The 27,786-nt window shown below is 45.0% G+C and overlaps 1 protein-coding gene and 1 long non-coding RNA gene across 2 annotated transcripts; one reads left to right on the forward strand and one right to left on the reverse strand.

The window, feature by feature from the left end:
• Nucleotides 1–156: 156 nt before the first annotated feature.
• On the forward strand, nucleotides 157–22,214 carry PROSER3 (proline and serine rich 3). The gene is made up of 13 exons (XM_077932076.1): nucleotides 157–373; nucleotides 11,875–11,978; nucleotides 12,093–12,201; nucleotides 12,749–13,047; nucleotides 13,932–14,077; nucleotides 14,954–15,015; nucleotides 15,973–16,052; nucleotides 16,199–16,317; nucleotides 17,377–17,567; nucleotides 18,024–18,530; nucleotides 19,850–20,021; nucleotides 21,037–21,118; nucleotides 21,796–22,214. Exons 2-13 carry the CDS (start codon nucleotides 11,968–11,970, stop codon nucleotides 21,860–21,862), a joined length of 1,845 nt encoding a protein of 614 aa, XP_077788202.1. The 5' UTR covers nucleotides 157–373; nucleotides 11,875–11,967; the 3' UTR covers nucleotides 21,863–22,214.
• LOC144328461 (uncharacterized) lies at nucleotides 11,300–27,757 on the reverse strand. The gene is made up of 2 exons (XR_013393736.1): nucleotides 27,101–27,757; nucleotides 11,300–11,521 (listed from the first exon to the last, which is right to left on the reverse strand). It is a non-coding gene; the product is annotated as an uncharacterized LOC144328461 (long non-coding RNA).
• Nucleotides 27,758–27,786: the final 29 nt, after the last annotated feature.

Here is a 27,786-nt window from a genome sequence, read left to right on the forward strand (position 1 = left end):
AGACTCGCACCCAATCAAGTAGTACCAGAGCGTGACGGTATTTGTAGTTTGTGCGCCCGAACGGAACTGAGGATCCATCAGGCGTATAGTCGTCTCCCGGAGGGCTCGGCGCGCAATGCTTTGTGGGAATGGTAGTACTGAAGCCGACAGGTCGAGGAAAAAGCCGCGCACCCGACATCCTCCGCGGGTAGCGACTTCCTCTTTCGGTTGCTAGGCGACGGCCAAGGCGGCAAGCTCATCTCGGGTTGAGCGGGAAGAAGGGCTTTAGGCCCCGGGGAAGGGGCGCCAGAGGTCACTGAATCCGGCGCCGATCTCCAGGCGCAAAATCCCGAGGGACTGCTGCAGAGGAGTATTCCTTGGGGTTCACTGTCAGGTAAGTGTGTTTTAGCGGTGTAATCCTACGCAGGTTTACACCCTGCTACAGTGGTACCTCGGGTTAAGTACTTAATTTGCTCCGGAGGTCCGTTCTTAACCTGAAGCACCTCTTTAGCAAATGGGGCCTCCTGCTGCCGCCGCGCTGCCAAAGGACGATTTCTGTCCTCATCCTGAAGCAAAGTTCTTAACCTGAGGTAATATTTCTGTGTTAGCGGTGTGTGTAACCTGAAGCGTATGTAACCTGAGGTACCACTGTAATGGTGTTTAGGGTAGCAGCATCGTAGAGCTGGAAGGGACCCTGAGGAGGGGCTGCTAAAATGCTGAGCCGTGAACAGCTAGAGGCAGAGAAAAACACACCTATATACAGTGTCCCCCCCCCCCGGGGGGGCGCATACCCCTAAACCAGCCTTTCTCAACCTGTGGGTTCCCAGATGTTGTTGAACTACAACTCCCATCACCCCTAGCTAGCAAGGCCAGAGCTCAGGGATGATGGGAGTTGTAGTCCAACAACATCTGGGGACCCGGCCTAAACATTTTGTGACTCTTTGTACTTTTGTCCATTTACTGTCTTTATTTCCCCCGATTTGAACTATAAAATGGTAGTTTTCTTGAGTCAAAATGACCCTAAATATTTATTTAGGGGGAAAAAAGCACTGGAGCACTAGTTGGAGAAAGTAACAGGCATGGAGATTTCAGTGGTGGAAGAAGCTTCCTCTGCTAATCTTTGGCTTCTAGTGGTCCTATTAAGGGCACATGAGCTGGGCCTTGCGGGGGGGCGGGAAGGAAAAGGGTGTGTGTGGAACTGGCAACCTAATCTGTTTGTTACAGATGGGTAGCCGTGTTGGTCTGCCATAGTCAAAACAAAAAAAAATTCCTTGCAGTAGCACCTTAAAGACCAACTAAGTTAGTTCTTGGTATGAGCTTTCGTGTGCATGCACACTTCTTCAGATACACTGAAACAGAAGTTGCCAGATCCTTCTATATAGTGAGAAGGTGGGGAGGGGTATTACTCAGAGGGGGGTGGGAATGGGTGTCGTCAACAGGCTCATCACAGCTATCTGCCAATCACCCATTCCCACCCCCCTCTGAGTAATACCCCTCCCCACCTTCTCACTATATAGAAGGATCTGGCAACTTCTGTTTCAGTGTATCTGAAGAAGTGTGCATGCACACGAAAGCTCATACCAAGAACTAACTTAGTTGGTCTTTAAGGTGCTACTGCAAGGAATTTTTTTTTAATCTGTTTGTGTTTGTGTAGTAAACCAAGCCAGCTCCATTCCCTTCAGCTGTGGCTGTTAGATTTTCTTGTGTGCAGGGAGTACAGTATTGTTTTCAGAAATGCAGGCCCCGTTGGTGTGAATTCTAGTTTAGGTTGGAGATTATCCCGGAATTAACTCCCGCAGAGCAGAAGAGATTGCGCTGTGCATTGAAAGACGCCACCCCAAAGCTTTATTCATTTCTAGACTTGCTTGTTTGGGATTCGCTTGGTATGATTCTCAAAACTTAACACGTTTAGGCCATTTCACACGTTACCTGGCAACAGACCTAGGTTTGTTCCTGTGCATGTATTTTCAAGAGGGAGTTCTGATGTGTAGCTATTTGCATTTGCAAACAAGCTTACAAGCTTGTTGCATTCAGGTGTTGTTGTTTTTTTAAGCATATCCTTAAATATATGACATGTAAAGTGGTCCCACCTAGGTTGCGTTTCCTTGCAGTGCTTTGATAAACACATTGAAAAAATTTGGTTATTATCTGAATATTGCTCCAGGCTATAATCTGCAGGACCTCTCTGTTTTTAAACCAGTGTTTGGAATGTGTTAACTTTGCTTTGGAGCCTCTCGCTCATCAGAGGCTTTTAGTCTTGTAGTTATGGGTCTGTGACTAGCTGGAAGCTTTCTGCTTTAAGACCCCTGTGGCTTCTGGCTTTATGTGACTTTTGTTGATGCTGAACTTTCTGTACCTCAGATTTGCCTTGGGTTGTGGGATCATAAAAAAAAAATCCAGCAATTTACATGAATTGTAAATTGGCTCTGATCAGGTTTTGAGTTGGAAGTGAGCAACTGACATATCTCCAAAACTTTGAAATGACTTGTGAGGCTTAGTTAAAATTATGGGAAATCCCTGCTTTCTCTTTAAAAAGATCTAGATTTCTGCCTCTCCAGATTGCAGAAGTGTGAATCTGTGGATGGTGAAACCTGTAATGAAATGAGTTTTGTTTTTCAAGCCCCAAACGAGTTGGTCGCACTTGCTGCATCCTAGGTAATTGCATGGCATTGAGTTGTAAATTGTGATGAACTTTTGGCTAATCATGAAATGCTATGCTGAAAAAGAGGGTAGTTGCCAAGTTGCATGTGGTATGTGTAATAATGAAATGTGTTTGAGCACAGTGCACAAGCTATCTTCCTTCTGTGATGTTAGCTGAGCAATTAGTCAGGTCCTGACTCAGCTACACAGCTGCAAATAAAACGCTTTAAATGTGTTGTAAAGTGCAGTATACAAATGTGACACTGGATGGCGAAAGCGAGCTATGCAAAATTCAATGTATTTTTCAAAATGTTTTAAAATAACAACGGTTTTTAAATGTATGTAGATTCTACCTAGTAGTGAAAATTCTTATGACAGATGTAGGGGCGGTTGTCTGTTCATTGAAGGTGTTTTCTTCCTTGCACCTTAATAGCTCAACTACCTCTGCCTATTTCTTTGACAATCTTACAGGTTGACTATATTCATGCTTATCTGAAGTCATGTCACACTGATTTCAAGAGTTACCCTCAAGTAAGTTAATGGTCTAATAATAGTTCATGTTGGGAGCAAAGCACCACTACTTATAACCAGTAATCTGAACCCGGGGTGGGCAGGTAATAGAGAGGAAACCTATTATTCTGTTTCATAGTCCTTCATAAGTTACCACTGGTTGATATATAGATTCCCCCCCCCCCCTTCAGAATTTACTTTCTTTCTTCTCCTCCAGTTAGTTAACTTCATGACTTCATAATGTCACATGTATGTTTGTGCTCATAATGGTTTTGTGTTCCCAGGAGTAATAAAACTTATGTGTATGCCTTTATTTTGTCAGACTGTTCTGGTAAGGGGTTATTAGTTTGTTTGTGTTTTATTATGCATTTTGTGTTCTCACTTTGTATTTTTATGTTGTAAATCACTCTGTGATCTTTGGATGAAGGGTGGTATACAATTATTATACACACACGAACACATAATGAAACCTCGGTTGTCGAACGCTTCGGAAGCCGAACAATTCAGAACCCAAATGCAGACAACCTGGAAGTGAATGCTTCCATTTTTGAATGATTTTCGGATGGCAAACAGCTTCTGAGGTGCATTTTTCATTTTATTCCATTGACTTTGCAGCCAGTGAATTGATTCTCGGTTTCCGAACTTTTTGGAAGTCGAACAGTCTTCTGGAACAGATTAAGTTCGAAAACCGAGATATATATGTAATAATAGTAGTGCTACTCATTTCTGCAATCAGCTGTTAAATGTACTAAACTGCAGTTGCTCATTCGGTGTTGCTTCCAAATAAGTTGCCACTTGGAAATTCAGTCATAGTTCTGAGCATCTGGCATTTTTAGAGCTCATGAAGATGGTGCTGAGGTTTGGAGCAAACATTTCTGTCCTTTCGACCACAATTAATTGGTTGCGGCTAGTTTAGAAATACAGTTGACACTCAATTTACATTGGGGTTACGTTATGGGGATAGCGCATAACCATGTAACTTTTTGGCAAATGGGAAGTATTGTTCCTTTTCAAGCTTATTGGCATGCTGCAAATGACTGCAGTCCTGCAATCTTTCTTACCTGGAAATAAGCCCCATTGAATTCAACAGAATTTACTTCTAGGCAGACAAGGTTAGGGTTTGTACCATTACAGTTGTATGTGTAGCCCAATGGATTAGCAACCTTTATGGCCTTATTTGCAACATTGGGCCAGGACATACTTGCCAGGTGGAGCAGTCTCCCATTAGTAGCAGGGAGTAATACATATGTATTAGAAATGTGGAGTGTAAGTCTATAATAATATGTGGCTTGTTTAGCTATTCCTAGGGCTTATGGTTTCTGAGGCTGTAGAGCGTGGCTGTTGTATCTGTTAATGGACTGCTAAGAATGGGATGACCTCTTTGCACTAGTATGCAGAACTCCCTGGTTTTATTTGGAAATCATAATCCTACCTGCCTTCTCTGAAGCTTTCTGGCAAAGTGAAAGCAATGCAACCTGGCTTGTCAGCAGAGTGAGCCAGCTGTGGCCTCACCTGCAGACGCAGGGAGTGTCCTGGGAGCCAGTGCAAGAGAGAACTGATGGGGTGTGTCCCTGCCCATTCCTGTGTAATAGGATAGGTTGGGCCCTATGGTGAGAGTATGAATTGCACATCCGTATGTTCTCATCTCTTTAGAGGAATGTCCTGATCTCTCGGGAAGGCCCTAGGAGAGGCTGCTATTCGTGCCCCTTAATGTCTCAGTGACCAGGGTGGTGTACTTAGTTATTTCTGCATTTAGCCCTTTTTTAACCTACCCCCCTCCAATGGTTAATTTATTTTCTCTTTCCTAGCAGTCCTTCACTATGCTCTGGGTTTGTCCTCTCCTGATCTTCTGCAGGAGACATAGAAAATTCAGTGGCACTTGTTTTATTCCACGCAAGGCAAGGGCCCTTTGTGTTTGTGCTCACAGAATTATAATCTTAGGACCTGTAGCTTCTAGAAACCTTAACAACGGAAAGAAATAATATTCAGCTTCCTTGTTCTAATGCCAATGATGTTTCTTTTTTTTTTTTTTTTTTTTTAAATATTTTATTAAGGATTTTCTTGTTTTACAGAAGTGTAGTGCCTCATATATATTTTTCCCCATGTAACATTTTTACAAATCCGTGCCAATGATGTTTCTGATTTGTACTAAAATCTAGTAAGTTAATTAGTAGAGGACTATAAACCACAGAACCTAGGGCTTGCCAATCAGAAGGTCGGTGGTTTGAATCCCCACGATGGGGTGAGCTCCTGTTGTTTGGTCCCTACTCCTGCCAACCTAGCAGTTCGAAAGCACGACAAAGTGCAAATAGTTAGATAGGTACCGCTCCGGCGGGAAGGTAAACAGCATTTCTGTGCGCTGCTCTGATTCACCAGAAGCGGCTTAGTCATGCTGGCCACATGACCCAGAAGCTGTATGCCAGCTCCCTTGGCCAGTAAAGCGAGATGAGCGCTGCAGCCCCAGAGTCGTCTGCAACTGGACCTAACGGTCAAGGGTCCCTTTACCTTTACCTATATATGAAGCACTTTTCTTTTAACCCCCCCCCCCACTAATCTTATTGGGTTAATAGGTTTATTTTAATTTTTAGCCAGAAGGCCATAACACTTTTTTTTTTTTACATAAGAAACAAAATACTTAAATGCACATATTACAAGAATTGTGTGGTTCAGAAGCTAAGTTGCATAGCCAACATGACCTAACTATAGAAATGATTGGGATAGTAATATACTGTGTCTGAGTTTTTAAAAAAGTATCACTAATCTTTGGTGTAACTGTTGCGAACTACATAACTTTGGATGGTATAAGAATGCATGTAATTTTGGGGATCTGGTAAAGAGGAATATGAAGAATTTTTTTTGTCAAAAAAGCAGAGCTGTCACATACTAATTTGGAGGACTTTCAACCACAAATCGTAGATACTGAATTTGATCCTTTTGAGGAAAGGACTGTGTTTATGATGGTCTCCCTGACCAACTGAAACGTGGACCTTTTTTATTAACTTGAGTGGAGCTTGACTTGCATTAGTAACCCCTGGTGTATGTAGGAGCTACAGTAATTGCACAAGGGGAAGGGGGAAAAGAAAACAGTAACAGAAAATGCTGGGATTCTTTTCATTCACCCCATAAATGCTGACAACTGGGACTTCTGATGCCAAAAAGCAGGACAAGCCAGAAAACAGGCAAGAACATCTACATTCAGTGAAGACCGATTCAAGCCTGAGCAGGTGCCATAAAGTAAGCCACAAGCAATTTATTTAATCCATCTGGGTTGAAGATTTTCTCTTCCTTTGTGCCACCCTATTAAAATGCAAAGCCAGCCTGCTTTACGTGCCAACCCACAGTGGCATTCTTTAAACCTGCCAACCTAAAGATGCCAGTTTGAAACCAAGCGAAGGAACATTGATGCAGCCTTAACCCTTTTTGCCAGCGCATGACGAGGCTCCCAAGCTTGCAGTTCGGAGGTGCACTGCTCACAGCACCAGGACCTGTGTGAGAATAATCAATAGCTCCTGCCATCTCTGTAGGTAATGTGAAGTAGGATCTTGGTTTGCCAAGGTGGAAAAGCAGGATGGGTGGTGTGCTGGAGAAGGAAGGGAAATTGACATCTCCAGCTAATGAAGCAACTTCCACACCACTGCAGAGATGGCGAAGTTCTGTGCTAACTCTCAATGCTAGACAGGTCTCTCGTAGCTGTCTGCTTAAATTATCACCGCTTGGTTAAATTATGAATTATGCACGTCCATGTTTCGTCAAGTGCTGTGGTGTCAAATATTCAAGGAAGAATCTCTGTGCTTGCTGGGGGTATTGCAAGAGGAGGATTATCTTTGGGGCCAGGGAAGAGTTTTTGAGCAGCAGCATGGATTAGGATATTTAAATCTTTGCTTCTGTTTTAAGGCTTTGCTGCTTCCACTCCAGACCTTATTTGAGATTTGTGGCAGATGAGTGGCCTATTTTGAGGCATACAAAACACTCATCTGATCTGTCTTTTTGGCACCGAAAGACCATGGAAATCCACTCAAGTGCATGTTTACTGTGCTTAGCAGTTTAAAGAGGGGCCTGCTTCTGTTCTTTAATTTTCTTTGCCACACACAAAAAAGTGAATGGAATTGTTGCAAACTGGACCTGGTGATTGCCTAGAAGTGAAGCTGATTATGTCCTTGTGTACTTGCCTGGTTCCCCATTTACCCCTCGAATGCTGCATCAAGGCTCTGCAAATAGCATGGTTTAGCACTAAACTGGAATAGTGGCAGAAATTCTGAGAAAAATAATTGTGGGCGTGTTTTTGCATAGCGATCTCAGAGGAGTCTGTAGGTTGTTTTTTGTGTGTGTGCCACTCCTGCTGTTCCCTAGTCTACAGTTTAAAATAGAACAGCAGAATTTCCATTTGATCCTGTTGAATCAACATATCTGGCACCTATCGGGACCACATAACACTGGTCCTCAGAGATCTGCATTGGCTCCCAGTACGTTTCTGAGCACAATTCAAAGTGTTGGTGCTGACCTTTAAAGCCCTAAATGGCCTCGGTCCTGTATACCTGAAGGAGCATCTCCTCCCCCATCATTCAGCCTGGACACTGAGATCCAGCGCCGAGGGCCTTATGGCGGTTCCCTCATTGTGAGGTTACAGGGAACCAGACAGAGGGCCTTCTCGGTAGTGGTGCCCGCCCTGTGGAATGCCCTCCCATCAGGTGTCAAGGAAATAAGTAGCTATCTTATTTTAAAAAGAAATCTGAAGGCAGCCCTGTTTAGGGAAGTTTTTAATATTTAATGCTGTATTGTTTTTAACACTCGATTGGTAGCTGCCCAGAGTGGCTGGGGAAACTCAGCCAGATGGGTGGGGTATAAATAATAAATTATTATTATTACTGAAAACTCTGCAATGAGAGTTCCCTAAATTGTGTTGTTCTTGTACACTGCAAATGCATTCTAAATACATTTTGACCTCTTTCCGTTTAGACTGCTGTCTGTCTCTCCTTGACTCTTCACATGTGCCAAACTAAAGAATTGGAGAACTAAATAATGCACCAGTACAGTTTGAAGAATGAATTCTAGCAATTCTGTACTTTCTCAAAGTGCATGGTAGTCTATTGGAAAGCGGTAATGGAAGCGGTCACTGGATTACCCTTTCTGTATGTCATCTGCTGCTAATGCAACGTGAAGTTGTTTTAGGAGATAGTATTCATGCTTGCTAATGGTCTTTGTTCTGCATTTGCAGCATTTGGGCTAGATTGTAGCCACTAAAAAAAAATCATTAATGCTTCCTCAAGCATTATAAAGAAATGGGCCTGGCCAGCTGAATTTCATGTACAAGTGCAGTGTGGGGGAGAAATAAAGAGGACAATCCTTTTGTCCTTTGGCAGGAAGAGATGTCCAGTTAGAATGTTGTTTGGCATGGAAAAAATACTTTCCATTCCTTGCCAGTGTTTAGGTGCCTATGCAGGGCTAAAACTGATATTTCAAATTTTCCACTATATGTTATATGTCCATTGTGACTCAGGTAAGGGGTCTGGCCCTAAAGTGAAGCCCTATTTTTCTGGTAACACCATATTTAGTATTGTTAGCTGTAATCACTACAGTCATACCTTGGATTGCGAACGCTGCGGGTTACGCGCTTTCGGGTTACGGACCACGCCGAACATGAAAGTACTGGAACAGGTTACTTCCAGGTTTCGGAGGTCGTACATGCACAGAAGCGCTAAATCACGCTTTGCGCATGTGCAGAAGCACCGAATCGCGGCGCTGCGGGTTGCGAATGTGCTTCCCATACAGATCATGTTCGCAACCCGAGGTTCCACTGCATTCTGTTTGATAAGGCATAGAAGCCCGGGGCTGAATTGCTTATGGCAACCCCAGTTGTGGTGTGCGCATTCTCTAACAGTGCAAGCCTATACATGTCTACTCAGAAGTAAATCCCTTTGACTTGAGGCTTGATCCCTAAGTGTAATAATAATCATAATCATAATCATAATAATTTATTACCGGTACTTGTGTCCCATCCCTCTGACTGGGTTGCCCAGTCATCCTGTGCTGCTTCCAACGGAATATATGAAAACACACACAAACCATGGTGACATTAAAAGCTTCCCGATACAGGGCTGCCTTCAGATGTCTTCATGTAGGAATGCAGCCTAAGTAAGGAATTTCATTTTCACCATGCCTTCAATTCTGCATTTGCTTCTGGGAACAAATGTGTAGACAGGATTATTTCCCCCTAGAGAGGCTGAGCCCTCTCAACGCACCAAAGTCCAGAGGTCTTTCAGTCAGCATATACGGTACCTCACAGGTGTACAAGCAGCTTCCTGTTCATCTGCTGACATTAGCATGTCAGAGGCCTTTGTTGTCGTTTAATAAATTTTTATTAAAGATTTCTTGGTTTACAAATGTACGTGCTATGTCTCTCTTTTTCAAGTTACGTTTTCTACAGATCAGTTTCATTTGTTGAGACATTAGATTAGAGACTGCAATCTACTCAGAGTTAAAAACTGGCAGTGATATACACCATTTGGGGGGGTTCAGGTCAAATGGAGAAGGAAGGCCCATTTTTGTGGGGTGCAGGGCAAGAATGTTGAGGTTTTTTTAGGGGAGCCAGAGTTGTTTGGCTTCTTTGTTGGGAGCCACTGATCTACCAGTGATCTACCGGTAGATCACGATCTACCTGTTGGACGTGCCTGGCCTAGGGTATGGTTGGTTGTCTTTGTTTGGCCATAGTGAAATTTGTTTTCATGTGTCTGCTGGGAAGCCCCATTGTCCTCCTTGTCGGTACAGTGTTGGGGCAAGGTGTGGCTTTAAAGGTACAGGCCAGTGCAAAAAATGAGGATCAGGATTGGCACAGTCAGCACAGTTCTATCCTCCAGGCAGAAGGGCTCAGGGGAATGGACTGTCCCCACCTGCTCCTAGGGCCACAGATTGCCATTGGTGAGATCTGACGTGTTGGCTGCAAGTAGCCGCCTGTTAAGTTGTCACAATAGTTAGCAAAACAGGCTGTCTTGGTAACCATTTCAATTTGGCTGGTGGTTCTGCTATGAAGGGATTTTCACTGTTCTGTGTTTGAATGATTGTCTCTGAGCTATCCTCCCAGCATTTACTGCAGCTGTGCCTGATGTGTGGGCCTAAATAAGTAAGAACTCGCTTTGGCTACAGCGTTTCTCTCAGTGTAACTCCATTTTTGCAGGTGGACATCTCAGACCTGCCTTGCTGGGAGATGCACAGGAAGATGCTCTAAAAGCACAGAGATGCTCTCACAGATTTGTCAATTGATGGGTGCACTTACAGAGTTGAATTTTCTTTCCTCGTGATTCTGTCCAATTTTCATAACTCTGATCTTCCAGTGATAGTCCTAAAGGCTATTCTATCCCATACCAACCAATCCAGTTGCTTGCTCTGTTTTGCTATAATAGGAATTACTCCACCTTTTGATCAGATGTTAGTTGGAGTCATAACATTTTATTCCAGAGCAATGAAATTCATGCTGTTCATCGTTTCATAGTATGGAAGGGTCAGTGAATGGGGTACTTTCACGGGGGAGGGGGCAAAACAAAAACTGTTGCCTTGGCAACTGCACACTGCGCAAACAAGTGCCATGGAAATTTCCTTCCTAGCTGCAGGAAGGAAAGAATTCATTTATGCAAATAATTCATTGCTCTGAACCACAGCTAAGTTGGAAATCCATAATATTGTGCAGCAGATTAGCTGCTCTAGAACATTTCCCGGGTCTGGAGCTTGTCACATTTTGGAATTGTTTTGCTTCTGTGTCAATGGATTTATATATAGTTCCCTGGGCTGGATTAACAAATAGACTACACATACCATAGAGTGAGGCCTTAAGTTTGTATGAAGGATGATTTTATTCCACCTCTGCAGTGCTGGGCTCTTCTTTCTTTTTTTAATGTTCCCACAGTTGAGAACATTGTGGTTGGTTTCTTTGCCAGGCACACGGTGGCCAGATTCCTGGCTGTGGAGAAATGTTAAGGTGGTTGGAGCCTGCATTGCCCGAGGAGCAGACTGATGAGGTGCAAGGAGGCAATTTCAGGTGCTGAAGTAGCAGGACGTAATTTTCTATTCATTTATTTCATTTATATTCTGCCTTTGCTCCATGATGGTACTTGAGGTGGCATAGATGGGCAGATGGAAGCAGAGAGTGGCATGAATTAGAAGAGAGTGAGACTTTGAATATGACTCCTTGACTTTATCTTTTAATCTTCCTGAGTTACATGTTGACAGTGGCAAGGTAAAGGGGGTGAGAAACAGTTTCCAGGTCCACATGCCAACTTTGTATTTGAGAGCCATTGTAATAGTGACGATGAGTATGAGCTAGAGCTTCTCAGTTCACTCGTGTATTTGTCGGGAGCCATTGATGAACCACAATCGCTGAGCCTCTTGTCCCCTAGTTTACCTGCAACGTGGGGATAATAGTGCTGACCTTTAAATGATTGTTTATAAAGTTTACTGAGCTAGTGTATATGAAGGGCTCTTGAGCACTTAGAAAAAGCAGTGATATGAGTTCTCTGAGTACCCATCCTTATGTTGGCAAAACTGCATCTTAATATTTTTGCCCCCATTTTTCATGCCTTCTTTTTACCCCTTTACCCTCCTTCAGCTAAATCATGATTACCAGAAATATCCCAATAAAAAACAAAAGGGAAGGGTGGAGGAAAAGCCTACGAACATTTGGAAACAAAATAAATTACGCAAAAGAAGTAAAGCCTATGCCAAAATGTATGTATGTATTGTTTCTTTTGTTTACAGCACCAACTTTGGGAAGCCTTCGATCATCCCATGAGGAAAGCATGTAGAGACCACATCTGCAGCCATCAAAGCTGAACACCTGGGTGTAGAATAATGGATTCCAGGTAGGAGAGCCAGAGGAAGAAAAGGGTTTGACCTGATGGGTTTCCTTCTGTTAAGAAGTGCCCAGTCTAGGCAGGGCCGGGCCTCACTAACTGGGATTCCTTGCTTGCCCGCAGTATGGCTGTTTTCTCCACCCTGGGAAGCCCCTTTTTGGAGCAACCTTGTTCGCGGAGCCATTACCACCCTTCCCAGGCACACCCACTGAGGCAGGAGCAGCGATATACGGTGAGATGGGGGAGAGACAAGGTGGGCAAATAATGCTGCAGAGTCACTAGCGAGGAAATCAAATGGAGCAGAGCTGCTAGCAGGAAGAGTCAAACAGGTCTTTTGGATCTCTATTGAACCAGTCCCTTTCGGGAGCTGGATAAAAATTCCATGGTGTTGGCTATCCAGTGGAACATGAATGCTCCTCTTTGGGCATTTCTGTATTCTTGGGGGTTGAGCTAGGCCTGGAAAGAGCCAATAAAGTATATTGATTAGAATGCTGGGAGTTCAAATCCCTGCTCAACCATGACGTAGACCATTCATCCTTTCTTAGCTTAGCCTCCCTCGCAGGATTGTTGTGATGGAAAAGGATGTGGGAGCAGGGAACCACATTTGATGCCCTCAGTTTTTTGGAGGAAGTGTAGGATAAAAATGTAATGACTAAACAGTTGTCAAGTGGAGCTATAGGAAGAGGCAGTTCTGTTACATCTTGGCTTGAACGTTTCTGGAAGGTTTATGCCAACCCTTTGGGCCCACCAACTCTGAAAACTCACTTTCCTTCTCCTAGGCTCTGAGCCCGTCTCGTTTACGACACAAGAATTGCCCCACCTCTCCCAAGAAGGCAGAAACACAGAGTCCTCCAACCCCAGGTTTGCTTCCTGGGTCCAGCTACCAGGAGGTGAAACCCCCAGAGTCAGACTCCACAAGCCCCTTCAATGAATCATGGCCCTCGACTGAGCGCAGTTCTTCCTCTCTGACTCCCGAGGGAGCAAAAGGCCTTCCCTCAGAGCAGATAACGGGGATCAAGGCACTGGCTTCACCAAAGCCCCCAGAATCTGTTTCAGACAGCGATTCAGTTATTGCCAGGTAAGCCTGCTAGCTAAGGGTTTCTTCTCAGGTGGGTGGGCAGAGCAGCAAGTTTACAGGACTGGTGTGGGGATGGGAGTCCTGGGTTCAAATACTACCTGGAAGAAAAACACATCTGATACCCTCAGTCAAGTCTGTTTGTAGGATGCAAATTCCCATACTGGCTTGTCTCAGAGTATAGTGGTACCTTGATTCTTAAACTTAATTCGTTCTGGAAATCCATTCTAAAACCAAAGCGTTCCAAAACCAAGGCGCACTTTCCCATAGAAAGTATTGCAAAATGGATTACCGTAATCTGTTCCAGACTTTAAAAAATAACCCCTAAAACAGCAATTTAACATGAATTTTACTATCTAACGAGACCATTGGTCCATAAAATGAAAGCAATAATCAATGTACTGTACTATAAAATAAATAAAACAGTACTGTAGATGATAATTTTTTTTTTAAAAAAAAAATCTTACCTGCACTGATGATAGTCATTGTTTGGATGGGGGGCTTTTATCCATTTCCACAGTCACATAATCAATCAGTAGCTGAACTGGGTTCCACACAGTCACAAAAACAAATTAACCGAAAAGCCTCCAAAACAAAAATGCAAAATAAATAGCAAAAACAAAAGTGCCAAACTTAATTTGTTCCGGAAGTCAATTTGACTTCTGAAATGTTTGATTGGTGCAAGCACCCCAGAAACAATAGCCAACAGCAGCATCAGATGTTCGGCGTCCACAAAACATTCGAAAACCAGAACACTTACGTACCAAGGCATTTGAGAACCAAGGTACCACTGTACTGAGTCTCTAGTCTAGCTTGGGAGTGATCACTACATTGAAGTAAAGTTCTTTGTCCATGTCTGTGATGCGGCACCTTTGATCCTTTGGCAGGTATATGGAGCGATTTCGTTACGGGCAGCCCACAAGCCGCAGGGAGCGCTGGGCACCAAATGGTCACTCTGCACAGTTCTGGTGGCTTGGCCACTCGTTTCCCCCTGAATGCAGCATCTCCAAGAAGGAGACATCGCCAACTTCAGGTACTTGAGTCCAACAAGAAGGGTGCCGAAATGGGGAACACTTTTATCAAGGCAGACCAGGATGAGTGGGCCCTCAGAAAGATTGGATTTGTGTTGGAGCAGTAGCTGCCATAGCCAAAAGAGTGGTTGCTATTGGTAGGAAAAACTTCAGATTTGAAGAATTGCAGATTTAGATATGGTCACACACATTGGAGCTGTGTCCTTGTCCAGCACTTACGTGTTAATTCCTATGAAGTAGAACTTTTTAGCAGTGGTGGGTAGCGCTCACGGGTCGCTCCTGTCCTAGCTTTTCCCATAAGAGAGAAATATGAGACCAACTTGGGATCAGGTTATCTGAGAGAATGCCTTTTACACAGACCCGTCTGGTCAGTAAGATAATCTCAGAGGCCCTCCTCATTGTGCCACAGTCTGCAGGTGCCCATCTGGCATCAACTGGGAAGAGGGCCTAAAATAAATAATAGGAGTGTGCCAGGATTTTAAAAATCACAGTATTTAAATCTGTCCCCTCTTCTCTGTAGTTATCAGATAACTCTGCATATGCTCTAAGGTATTTTCTTTAAGGTATCAAAGCAATCCAAAGTGTGACGGGGGGCTCTGACGGCCTCCATTATTACTTGGGAGTTCTGTGTAGTTTTTGCATCCATTTCTCACAACCAAGCAACCCATCCAAAGGGTGGCCTTCTTCAGGGTTCTTCACCTATAATTTAGAAGATAACTTAAAGTCAAGCATATAGTTTTTCAGGCCTATGGATGAAAGGGGAAGGGAAGGAGGGAGGGAGGGAGCCTAGAGCTACCCAAGATCTAAAGATTAGGCTCTTTGCAAAGATGTTTGAACTGTGTGAGTCAGAAATCTGCAATGAAGGTGTTTCCTTGCAGACGGTAGCCAGAGTGAAGTGAGGCAGTCTCTCTTCAGTCCTGCTCTGGACCAGTCTCCCTCGGTGAGTAAGGAGGTTCTCTCTAGGAGTGGGGAGGAATCTACTCTGTCCATCAGAAAAGGAGATAATATAGTTATGTTATCTTTGCGGATCACTGTTAATCTCAACCCTCAGGGTTGAGGAATATTGTACAGAATCCGGAGGCATAGGTTCTAATCCTTGCTCAGTGATAAAGCTCATTGAATGACCTTCAGCCAGTCATATCTCAGAGGCTAGCCTTCTACACAGGATTGTTGTGAGGATAATATGGAATAATCACACATGCTGCCCTCGTCTCCTTGAAGAATATAAACATGATAAATGGGGAAATCATATGCATAAAGTTGGTCCTGCTTTGAGGCCTGTGCTCTGGGTGGAGAAAATTGTGATGTTCACTATAGCACTTCTCAGCAGGATGATTAGTTTTTGGTTTCCCATTTGGATCTTTTATTAAGAACCAAGCAACCTTAAATTTTCAGAATTTGCAGGCAGGCAGGCAGGAGTCTTTCTTGGTCCTGGTTTGGCTGATTACTTTGACAAATCAGAAGACCATTTTCAATTTCCTCTGTCTCAGTAGCTCCCTGCTTATTATCACTGGTGACTGTTTCACCTTAAGTGGTGTTCTTCTGCTTTCTGTCCCTACTTTGTCTGCACCAGTGGATCAAAGTACCTTTGTCCCATTGGATTGACCATCTTCTATTTTTTGTCATGAGCTTGCTAACACTAGGCACTCCATAGGTGCTGCAGCTTCTCCCCTTGCCCTACTGCCAGAATCCTGATTCTTTTCCTTATAGAGCAGGGGTGGGGAATGTGTGACCCCCTGGATTTTGTTGGACTACAACTCCCATTATCCCTGACCATTTGCCCTATGAGCTAGAGCTGATGGGAGTTCGAGTTCAACAACATCTGGTGGGCCACAAGTCCCTCATCCCAGCTATAGAGTCTCCTATCTGACCCATTCCTTTGTATGCTCTTTTGTAGGGGGACTCACAGGATTCTTCTACTCTGGACCCCGAGACTGTTAAACTGCAGGAGAGAGCAGCTAGGCTGTTACATAGAAGGTACTAACCTCCCTTGTATTTCACTCATCATCTAGGCTGCCCTTCCTCAATGTCTAATGGGCCTTCCAGCTTCTCTTCCTGTTCTCTCCCCAGCTGCCTCTCATTCCTAATAACCTGCCTGTCCTCATATGTTTCTCTCCATGCAGCACATCCCCGTTGAGCAGCTCCAGGCATGCAAGCTCTACCTCCACGTCCACCATCACAAATGCTGACACAGACATGACCGGTCGTGCTCCACATCACCTTGGCCCTGGCGAGCTGCAAGGTAAGACATGAGATCCAGGACCTTGCCTCTTAAGGCAGTGTTTTTCAACCTGGGGTCTCCACATGTTGGTGGATTCCAATCTCAACATCCCCAGCCAGCTTAGCCACTGGTAAGGGGTGATTGGAGTTGTAGTCCCAACATCTGAAGCCCAAGGTTGAAGAACTCTGTCTTGAAGGAATGCCAGTGTTGTGGTCCCAGGACAATGACAGAAAGTGAGTGTTGTTGGGGGCAGGGGGAGTGCGGAAAAGCAAGTTGGCTAGACTAGTAGCTGGCTGAGTGCAAGTCTCTCTGCCTCCTAAACAGTGTGGATGTTCTTATTTGGCGATTTATGAAGAATGATGACTGCTTTAGTACAAATCTTTAGACTGCCCTATCTTTCAGTGCATCACTCAAAGGCAGAATTTGGTAAGGGGCACCCCAGTAATCTCCCCTTTCATTTACAAACAAACAAATTGCTAGCCCTTCAGGCAATCCTTGGTAACTTCAAAAGGCCAGAGGGGTTGCTGAGCAGGATCTTGCATGGACAGGGTAACAGCAGCTGAATAAACTGGGCAAAACAGCAACTGCAAATTTGTATTGCTAAATTTCTAGAGGTCACAGAATTACTGGTATAGAATTCATGTTGTCTTGATATTAAATTGATTCTTGTTCAAAAGCACACATGCTTTATCATATGCTGGTTGAGTTGAATGGGCTCTTTTGGACTCCAGGTTCCGTCATCCCTAGCTAGCATAGCCAGTGGTGAGGTATGATGGGAACTGTAGTCTAACAACATCTGTGGAGCCATTGGTTCCTCCACCCTGCTGTAAAAGATCCAGTGACTGATACAAGCTATCACCAAAGGAGACAAATCAATATACACTTTTTCAAAGTTGATGATCCCAAAATGAAAACAGTGATGGACAATGCCTGTATCTTGCAGATCTTTTTCAGAAGTTCACTGCAGACACTCCATTCATATGCATCTCTCTCTCTCTCTCTCTCTCTCTCTCTCTCTCTCTCTCTCTCTCTCTTTCTCTTTCTCTCTGTCTCTCTCTCTGTCTGTCTCTGCCTCCCTAGGTAGTCTGAATGCTTTCCCTTACTATATCACTCAAAGATCTCAGCCATGTTCTTCTTCAAAACCAGAGGATGATATCCTTTTTCAGTGGCGCCTGCGGCGAAAGATGGAGGAAGCGAGCCAGGCTGTTGCTGTGATGTCCCCTCTAGCTTGGAGGAGTCCACATATCCAGCCAACCCGTGCTTCTAGCCTGGTAAGAGTTTGAGGTGAATAAGTTTGCCATTGTTCCGTGTTGTGTAGCTGCAAGGCAAAAGCCCTGGAAGCAGGGGATGGAGCCATGCTTTCAGTGCACAACAGGATGGAGAAGCACAAGCAATAGGCAGGGTGTGATGCATGAGAGGACCACAGCTCTTGCTACCTTGCTGTTGAGAGCTGAAGTGGAAAAAACCTTGCAAAGTTCATGCACCGTTTCAGGCCGCTTCATCTTTATAACTTCCAAGATGCTTGTGGCTATTCCACCCCACCCCACTTCAATCGTTTAGAAGCTGATGAAGTAAACAACTTTCCCATCATAGTATTGATCCTATACAGTATGGCAAAGTATTCAGAGAGGAGTGGATCTGCTTCTAAGCATCTCGCTACTCCATCTCAGAAAGTCCAGTAGATGCAGTCTGAGTCATGTATATTTTTCAATCGTTGTTCCCTGCAGGTAGAAAGAACGGCCCAGAAGCCATCAGAACCTGCAAGTTGGAAGAGTGAAGGTGGAAGAGTGCAGCCAACATCGGAAACCCAGCTGCATGTGAAATCCACCCTGCATGATTATCATCCCTGCTGCCCCACAGACTCTGTGAAAAATGGACCATGCTCCACACAGCTCATAGAAGCCTCTCCCTTCAGCAGTGGGATTGTACTGGTTGGAAGTTCAGAACCAAAGGGAGAGCAAGGAGTGAAGGAAGTAACTCTGCAAGAGGATCCTATCCCTGCATACCAAGACTCTCCTCCCCTACCAAGGCATGCAGGAACCAGTAAGCTTTTGGGCCAGAGCACTTTGCATCAGGATCAACAGGCAGCCCGCCCTGTAGAGAGAGTGCACACTGAGCCCAGAGGGAACCAGAAGGCATTCAGAACTGAGCAGGGCCAAGCCAAACCAGTCAGAGACTTCCGGGGGCCACCAGTCAGTCACACAAAAGATTCTATTCAACACGTCTTGGGAGAGGTATAAGCATATGATCTGGCAATCTTTGTGGCTGTCATCAGAGTGTGATGTCGAGGCCTATCATGCAGAATAGTGAGCACTTCAGTCCGGATGATGTTTCTAGTCCACATGGTTGCAGAGACAAATGGGAATGCTTTTATTGGCAGCTACTGCTAAAGATTTAGGAATAAGGATTAGTCTGAGGTTTCCATTAATCTCAGACAGGACTCCTTGACTCAGTGCAGGCCCCTCCCCAGTTCTACCTAGACACTTTCTATCCTTAACACTTTTCTTGCCCTCTGATTCCACCCCCCCCCCCCATGTGTTCCAATTGCCCCCACTTCCTTTATGGCTAACAAAAATTTAATGCTAAATTGTGAAGTATCCCCACATTATATTTCACAGGAACAGTGGTTTTCAAACTGTGTTCCAGGGAGGTTTATGTGAGGCCCTTCATGTGGGAGGCAGTGACAATCAGTTCTGGCAGACAGAAAATTCATTTGAAAGACGGCTTATTCATCATTATTGACCTTCTGCAAAGCCGCTGGAGAGAAAACAAATTCACAGGCTGCGCTGTGAATTCAGACAGGAGTGAATGGGAAACTTTAATGCCTCCACTTATCAAAGTTGGTTTAGTAGCCTGCTCCCCAACTGCTTCCCTTCAGGCTAACCAGACTGACTTGTGGCCTGCTGTGACATTATCTCAAAGCACTGGAGGCTGCAGCCAGGTTGGTTCAGACAGCAGGCAAGCATCAGGCCTTCTCTGCATGGACATCTTGGCAGATGTTAAGGAGTTTCTCAGTAGGTACAGTGGTGCCTCGCAAGACGAAATTAATCCGTTTCGCGAGTCTCTTCGTCTTGCGGTTTTTTTGTCTTGCGAAGCACGGCTATTAGCGGCTTAGCGGCTTTAAGAAAAAGGAAACAAACCTGCAAGAACTCGCAAGACATTTCGTCTTGCGAAGCAAGCCCATAGGGAAATTCGTCTTGTGAAGCACCTCAAAAAACAAAAAACCCTTTCGTCTAGCGGGTTTTTCGTCTTGCGAGGCATTCGTCTTGCGGGGCACCACTGTAATGTGATGTGGACCCCTTAAAGACCACTGTGCCAGGGGGGAAAAAAGCACTTTCAGAAAGTTTATGTAGATAAACAAAATGTAATCAAGTAGCACACTTGCAGATTTCCCAGTGGGTTGTGGGGATGACTTTACTATAGAAATGGAAGATGAATCATCATCCAGCAGCTCCATTTAGCTGCTTGGGGGTATCTGAAATGGGCTCTTCCACTTCTGCTTTCCTTTCCAGGAGGACAGGAGGAGATTTAACTAGCTTTCTCTCTCATCCAGGTGATTGCCGAAAGACTTTTCTCCCCACCTGATTCTCCAGGTCCTCATAGGGACAAACCAAAGAGGAATTCAAAGAGTCGAAGCCTGGACGAAGTTCGGCCAAGAGCTGTTTCTGTTCCCTCACATCCCCAGCTCCTGAACATGGCCGCTCAGCTGCTGGAGCAGGCTGAAGGTGGGATAGTTGTGGGAATGGCAGATATGTGGATTTCATGGAGGGCTTTAAACATTCATGTTGTGGTCCATTTCGTCCCACCCATGCAAGCTTGTTCATTTAGTTCCTGCCTGGCTTCACATTTCATGAACTCTGGACAGGAAACCTAGACCTGGGCTCTGGACCACTGGGTGGCTGTCACTGGCAATGGGCAATGATGATGCTCTGTTCAGTTTCCACTGGGCAAGCATGAGCTTAATTCCAATTTTGCAACTATTCTAAACACACTGACCAAATCAGTAATGGGTAGAATGGAAATGGAGATGTAGCTAGAGAAGGAACAGAGTAAGCAAGAGACAGGGTGTCTAAAGGTGTCTACACCAGCAAGGGTGTTTTTTTTTTTTTGCACAGACCTAGAACTACAGATGTTGTGTGTCATAGTGTTGGTGCTGTAACAGGAGCTATTTGCAGCATGCCTCTAGTCAAAGTACCAGCATAGCCAGAGGCACAATACAGGCACAGCCCAGAAGGAGAGAAAAGTGTGTGGGCTCTATGGGAGGGGGTAGAAGATGAAGAAGGCTGGAGCAAGAGCAGGGGAATATGTGGAAGCGGGAATTGAGCAGGAGGAATTGGTAAGCGCCTGGGTAGTGGGTTACAGTGGTACCTTGGGTTATATACGCTTCAGGTTACAGACTCCACTAACCCAGAAATATTACCTCGGGTTAAGAACTTTGCTTCAGGATGAGAACAGAAATCGTGCAGCGGTGGCTCAGCGGCAGCGGGAGGCCCCATTAGCTAAAGTGGTGCTTCAGGTTAAGAACAGTTTCAGGTTAAGAACAGACCTCCAGAACAAATTAAATTCTTAACCCGAGGTACCACTGTATTTTACAGGTTTGCACTGATTGTTTGGTTCTAAGCAAATAAACAACAGACAGCTTGGAACATCCCTGCAGGTATTTATTGGAGAGCTCCACAGCCTTGACTGGTAGGAAAAGGAGAGAGCACTTAAAGTGGAGTTAATTTTTCTGTTTTGCAGACTCGGATGGCACAGAGTTTGAGGACGACCCCCTGTTACAGGTGCTAAGGGGCCAGAGGGAGTTGCTGCGCAGCCAGCTGAGGTGGGTCGCTGCTCATGGCAAACTGTCTAGAGGCATTCTCTCTTGGGATTGCTGCTGTTCCAAAGTCTTTGCTAGCTGCTGAGAATTAAATCATCCAGATTTAATCCTTCCCTAAAGTACAATTCTTTGTATGGACAGGATAGTGGATATTCAGTGATTCTAAGCAATCACTTAAATAATAATAATAATAATAATAATAATAATAATAATAATAATAATAATAGAGAGCACAGAATTCAGCTTTTTCTGATGGCCTGTATTCATATTTGCAATGTTTCTAGTCTTTACAGCTGTGACAATTGAAAGCATGTAGGAAATATCTAGTAATCTCAAAAGTCAGAAGTGTGGCTTATGTTTATTTATTTTTTTAGTGGATTTAGGCATCGCACATGCCATTTTGACACTTTTCATATGTGAGAGAAGCAGAATAAAGTATGCAGGAAATAAAATTTGCTTAATTTATGCACATCTTAGAATTTATGATAAGTTGGCGCTTTTTAGTGCAAAGGGCATTTTGCTTTCAGCTATGAGCGGTTGCTGAGTGCTGCCCCACTGCTCCAAACAAATTGCAGCTGCCTGATCTGATGGGCAATTTATTCTGTGACAGTATGGCTGTGTTGCTTTGGTCTCCTCCAGCCCTTAAAGGTGGTATGCATTTCTACTCTGTTCCCTTGCAGAGCTGTGGATGTCCGGGTAGCTCAGCTTGAAGGCTACCATTCTGATCAAGACTTATCCCGTCGATGACAGATTCCTGCACGATCTTCTCTGCACCTTGAGTGTGGTTGAAGGCTCTCCAGTTCATAATTTGGGATTACGGCAGTGGACTGGGTCCTGTGCTCCTTGCTCAGACACCTCTGGATGACTTCGGCGACAGGCTTTGGGAGAGGTTCTTATTTATGCTAGCACCCTTCTGGTTTTGGCTGCGCTGCCTGTACCCAACAAGCTGGTGTGTTCATCAAAGTCAACTGGGAGTGCAAAATTACCAGGCACTGGTGTGTAGGGATGTGCCTAAAGCATAAACAGTGCCTTGTTTCCATGGTTTCATTGTGTATTTTTGTGGTGAGATTAAAATAAAAAGTGTATTTTTGGATCAAAATGAACTGTGATGGTTTGCAGTAAGATGACATAACCTTATCCAGTACCTCCTGTCCAATTAAATGATGATTAATGAAGTCTAAAACCATTTGACTTGGAGAGGAGGCACTAGGCAAACATTTTTAATTTATTTTAGCCACCTTTGGAATGGAGAAGACGGATGAACTTACATCGAATTGTGTTTTATTGGATTTTAAACAATGTAATCCCCCAAAACAGTAACAAAAACCAACAGTAACACCAAAACACTAGGAGAGTTAAAACTGGCAATAGAACTCTATTGGGGAAGGCACAGGAAAACAAAAAGGTGTTTACTTGGGCCTTAGGTGTGCCTCTTTGGGGAGGGTTTTTCACAGGACCTTTTCAGCTGTGGCACCTCGTTTCCAGTAGTCACCTGCCTAACCTTCAAGAGCAGGGATACTCGAAGGAGTGCTGACGACTGCAACAAACTGCAAGGTTTGTGCAGGACAAGGCAGTGTGGATGCTATCCTGTAGACCAGCTTTGTAAGTTTAGTCCCTTCTGCAGTAACCTGCTGCATTTCTGTGCTTAGTGCAGAGGATTGGAAGTGAGGGGCCTCTGTCTCACCCCCACCAACTCACTGCCATGCAGTTCCTTGTCACATATGCCATTCCCAGGCCAGTGATTAAATACGCTACAGCTGAACGTGTTGCCCCTGCTCAGCCAAAGAAGGCGGATGGGGAGATGCGAGGTGGGACATAGATATAAAAGCATCCATTTAAAGTGTCATAAACTGTTTCCTCCAAAGTCCTGGAAATCATATATGTGTGATCCCAGAGCCTCCAGCAGCAAATGTGTCCTGTCCAGAGATATTTGGTGCCCTTTTATGCAGCAGCAATGTTAAGACTGCCAGCGCTTAATATAGGAGCCTAGTAACAATATGAGGGAAGATCAAAACTCTATAAGGAGCTCCTCTAAATGACCAGGGAAAGAGGAAATAGATGCTGGCGGGCCAGCATAGAATAATCCCAAGAAAACACAACTTTCCCCATGGCTGGTTTCTTATAGCGCCCTCCCTGTCCCTGTTGTCTATTAACAGGGAGCATTATGGGTGAGACTGAAAGCTCATTTAGTGCAGTATTACGTTGCCAACCATGATGGCCTGTTCCCCCTTTGATCCCAGCATCTGGTATTCAGTACACAACAGCTTCCATTTAGCTATTGTGGCTAATATCCATTGGCAGTGTTCTCCTTGTCTAAGCCTTTAAAAAAGTGATCTAAGCTTGTGGTCATGACCACATTTTGGAGGTAAGGAATTCCATAAGTGAATTACGAGTTTTGCGCTAAGTACTTCTTTTTGTCAGTCCTGAAACTGCTGCCAATTGGTTTAAATATTGGTGTAAACGCCCCCCGCCCCCCGTTCCAGCATGAGAGAATGGAAAAGGTTTTTCGATTTGCAGCCCTTGGGCTCTTTAGGTTGTGATGTCTGGCTATGGGTGGAGAAAGGGAACTGAACACAGGAGTATCCCTGCAAAAGATTATTTATTTTCTAAGTTGGGCTTCAAACGAGAGAGAATAATACTCTTGAGTGGGGCAAATGGGCAAGCTAGGAATGTGGCACTCTACTACATTTTTGTTCTGTATGAAATACACACACACACACACACACACACACACACACAGGAGTGTGTCCCATTGTCTTGCAAAGCAACTGGGCCAAACACAGGTAGCTGGATGTCACAGACAGATTGGCTGTAGAGGAATATGTTGGGGTTACCCCCAATGGAAGAAGGCTCAGAGCCAGGGAATTAGGGGTGGGATGACGATGAGTGGTTAGATGGAGAAGAGGGAGAAGACTGGGAGGAGGTGGTGTTGGAAGTTGAAGAGGTAACACAGCTTAGTGAGCGGGGAAAGTCTATGGCACAGCGAAGTCCAGAATTATAGGCAGAAGCTGATGTAGGAGAGAAGGGAGGCCCAGAGGCAGAGATGAGTTTGGCTGGTGAAGAGGCACGGGTGTCTCCCCTTCCTACTGTGACAAACTGCCCTCTCCCCAGTCTCCCAGAACCAGGAGAGGCATGAAAAGCGCAGAGAAGTTAACTTCACACAGGCACAGTCTCAGATTGCTTGGGGAAAACTGGAGAGGAGGGGACTTAGGCAGCTGTGGGGAGGCAGGGACCTTCAGTCTTCGCAACCGCTTCATGGGGACAAGACCTGCCAGAGATGAATTGCTGGGCTCATTAGGCCTGGCACACCTGTGCAGATCCTGTTTTTGCTAATAAAAGAGTTAACTCCAATGTGTTTGGTGTGATTTACTGCTGGCTCGCTCCTGTCACTGCCTTCTATTGAGTTAGACCATTCATTCATATTCCTCAGTGTTTGCTACACTTGACTGTCTCCAGGGTTTCAGGCAGGGTTCTTTCCCAGCCTTACTTGCAGATGCTGGAAGTTGAACCTGGGGCTTTCTGTTTGGAAAGCAGATGCTGTACCTCTGTGCTACGACTTCCTCATCATCTCGAAGATCCAGACATTTGAAAATTCTGTCTTTATTTGGTCACTTCTTTCCCCCTTCCTGAGTCCACTTACATGATCTATTTATGGGTGTGTCCATCTGTCCCCTTGAGGGACACTTACCTATACACACACACTCCTGAACTGATGTTGGCATCTCATCCCATTTTATAATATTTTAAATATTTTGTTGGAAGCCTCCCAGAGTGGCTGGGGAAACCCAGCCAAATGGGCGGGGTATAAATAATTATTATTATTATTATTATTATTATTATTATTATTATTATTATTATATCCCTATTCTCACGGCAGCTAAGTGCCAATATGTGGCCACAATCAGCAAATCAGAAACCTGAATGCTCCCTTATCCTTTGATTTCTGACCTTCACCCATGTTCTGCATGAAGCCATCGCAGGTTGACTTGTGAGTTAACTTGAACTGTGACTGACTGGATGTCCATCTGGAGAGGCCACATGAATTATAGCAGTGCAGGACAGTGTGGGAGCTAGCTGGGATGGGTGGGTGTTGAATGGGCACAGCTGTGATAGCCTAGGTAGTGCCAGGCATCGAGATGGCCGTGTCTGGCAAAGAACAAGGTACTTTTTGTTGTTTCGAACCACTTTGTCACATTGCTCCCTCAGTCGTCCTGTCCTCATCTCTTGTATTTTAATATTCTGTTGGAAGCCACCCAGAGTGGCTGGGGAAACCCAGCCAGATGGGCAGGGTATAAATAATAAATTATTATTATTATTATTATTAGCTGAATATTGGCCCATTTTTAGGGCAACAACTTCGTCACTGAACTTCTAAAGTTCTATTAGTTTTTCTGAATTTTTGTTCAGTGAGTGGGATTTGGACGGTGACCTTTGGAGACCTAGGCTTCCTGTCTGTAGCTGGCAGGAGCAGAGATGGCAACTCATTCTTGCCTGCAAATGCCTTGACCGTAAGATATTACTCATGTAGCTAATGGTCTGTGTTTGCATCAAAATGACTCTTGCGCAATCTTCCCATGTGAGATTCCTTTAGGTTTCTGGCACATTCTGAAGGATGTGGGTGTGACAGGGATGTTGCGAGGGTCAAATGTAATGTGGGTTAAACTGGCATTTATAATGCAGATCCAGTTTTTAATTTGGGATTGCGTCCTTCAAGATTAATGTGACATGTTTTACAGGTATTCTGTATCTCTATTCCGGAGCAATATGAGTTTTTCAGCAATATGGCCCTTGACATAGGGCTTCTATCTAGTAAAGCAGGATGTCTGTATGGTAGCCTGAATTAGGTGGCTTTACAGGGGGACTCGACAAATTCATAAAGGACGATGCTATCAGTGGCAACTCGTCATGATGACTTTATGGTACCAGATTCAGAGGAGATAAGCTGCTGAATTACTGGTTGCTGAGGAACTATGGGAGAGGCTATTACACTTATCTCTTGTCTTGTCTTTCCAGAGTCATCTTTTTACTGGCCACCATGTGACTCAGGATGCTGACTGGATCAGTCCGATCCAGCAGAGCTCTCCTTTATGTTCTCAACCTTATGAGTTCTCCAAAACCTATCAAGCTTGTGATGTGTCATGGAGCCAATTTACTAACCCACCAGATGACCTTGCATGGAAGCGTGAGGTCTTTATGCGAGCAGGTTCTGAGGGTTTGGGATTATCTCTGTGTGTGTCTTGTACCCATACATCTGAGCCATCCGCCGGGGTGGACTGATGAATCCAGCTCCCCCAGGGCACCCTGTCTGGACTTGTTGCGATGTCAGCAATCGCCTGGTCTGACCTCCATGTTGTCTACCTGGGAGGGCTGGTGAGAGATGAGGCAGCGGTGACAGTGTCTATTAATAAGAATGTCACTTGTCGTTATGTAACGGAGTCCCACTGTGCCATACCTTCCTTTGTCGCATTTGTGAGGCAGGATCACACCTCCCCCCTATTTTTTTGTACCACCCAATTACATAAAGGCATAATAAGCCATTCGGTCGGTGCATATTAAACAAGGCTTTTAAGTACTGGCAGCGGTGGTTCTCCTTTGGACTCTGGTGATGATATTTCGCGGAGATATATCACAAGGGGAGCTCATGAGGCCTAGTTCCCAGTTCCTCCTTCAAAATCCACACAAAGCGGCAAGGAACGCCTGAATCACCAGGTATCTCTGTCTGTCACAGCCCAACTCCAGCAGCCTGTCCCTGTAAAGGGTGGGGAGGGGGGCAAGTGAAGAATACAAGGATCCCCAGTCTATGCCTGCATTCCTACAGAGCAAGCTTTCACATGCATATACTACTTTGTAGTAGCAATCCAGCAAATTTGAAGGGTGCGTATAAATGCATGCATGTGTGTGTGTGTGTGTGTGTGTGTGTGTGAGAGAGAGAGAGAGAGAGAGAGAGAGAGAGCGCAGGAGGACATAATTCAGAGAAAGGCCTACCTCCAGAAAGGTGATTTCCTTGTGGGGAACAACAGCACGAGGCCCTTTTTATAACTTGGCTCCAAGCGGTTAGAAAGGGAGGTGTCTCATTTGCAAGGGTTTTTATTTATTTATTTATTTAACAAATGGGAAAAGAGCGAGGGAGAGAGGGAACTCCTAGGACGCCTGGGTCCTCTATATTTACCATTCCCGAGGGGCAGATCTCCTGAATTAGGGCGAGGCAGAACTGTGTCCCGTCCCCCCCACTCCCCCGCCGCCAACCTCAGCTATATATACAGTATATGTATTCTCTCCTTTTGAAAGAAAGATGGGGACTGCCTATATAATAAATGGCTGAGGTGGGGAAAACGTTGGGGCGCCTCCCCTCTATGCTCAGCTCTTTTGAGGTGGGGGGGGGGGGGTTGGAGAGCGGCCGGCCAGGCTAACAGAAGCCCCTTTGTGCCGTCCCTTCCAGCTGCCCCTTTTGTTTCAGGGTTGTTGTTTTTTAACCCCCTTCGGTGCGATCGCACGGCGAAAAAAAAATAAATAAGAGCGGGTGGGTGGCGGGGTTCAAAACGAGGAAGGGCAACGTGTGTGTGTGGGGGGGGTCGCCTGTCGGATCCCGCGCCTGCACCCCCTACCTCGTTTCCTTGCGCCCCTTTTGTTGCAAGCCGTCGATCGCCCCCCTTCCCTGCCGCCCCCTCCTC

Source organism: Podarcis muralis, chromosome 7 (genome assembly GCF_964188315.1).
Source record: "Podarcis muralis chromosome 7, rPodMur119.hap1.1, whole genome shotgun sequence".
In the NCBI taxonomy this organism is placed as follows: domain Eukaryota; kingdom Metazoa; phylum Chordata; class Lepidosauria; order Squamata; family Lacertidae; genus Podarcis; species Podarcis muralis.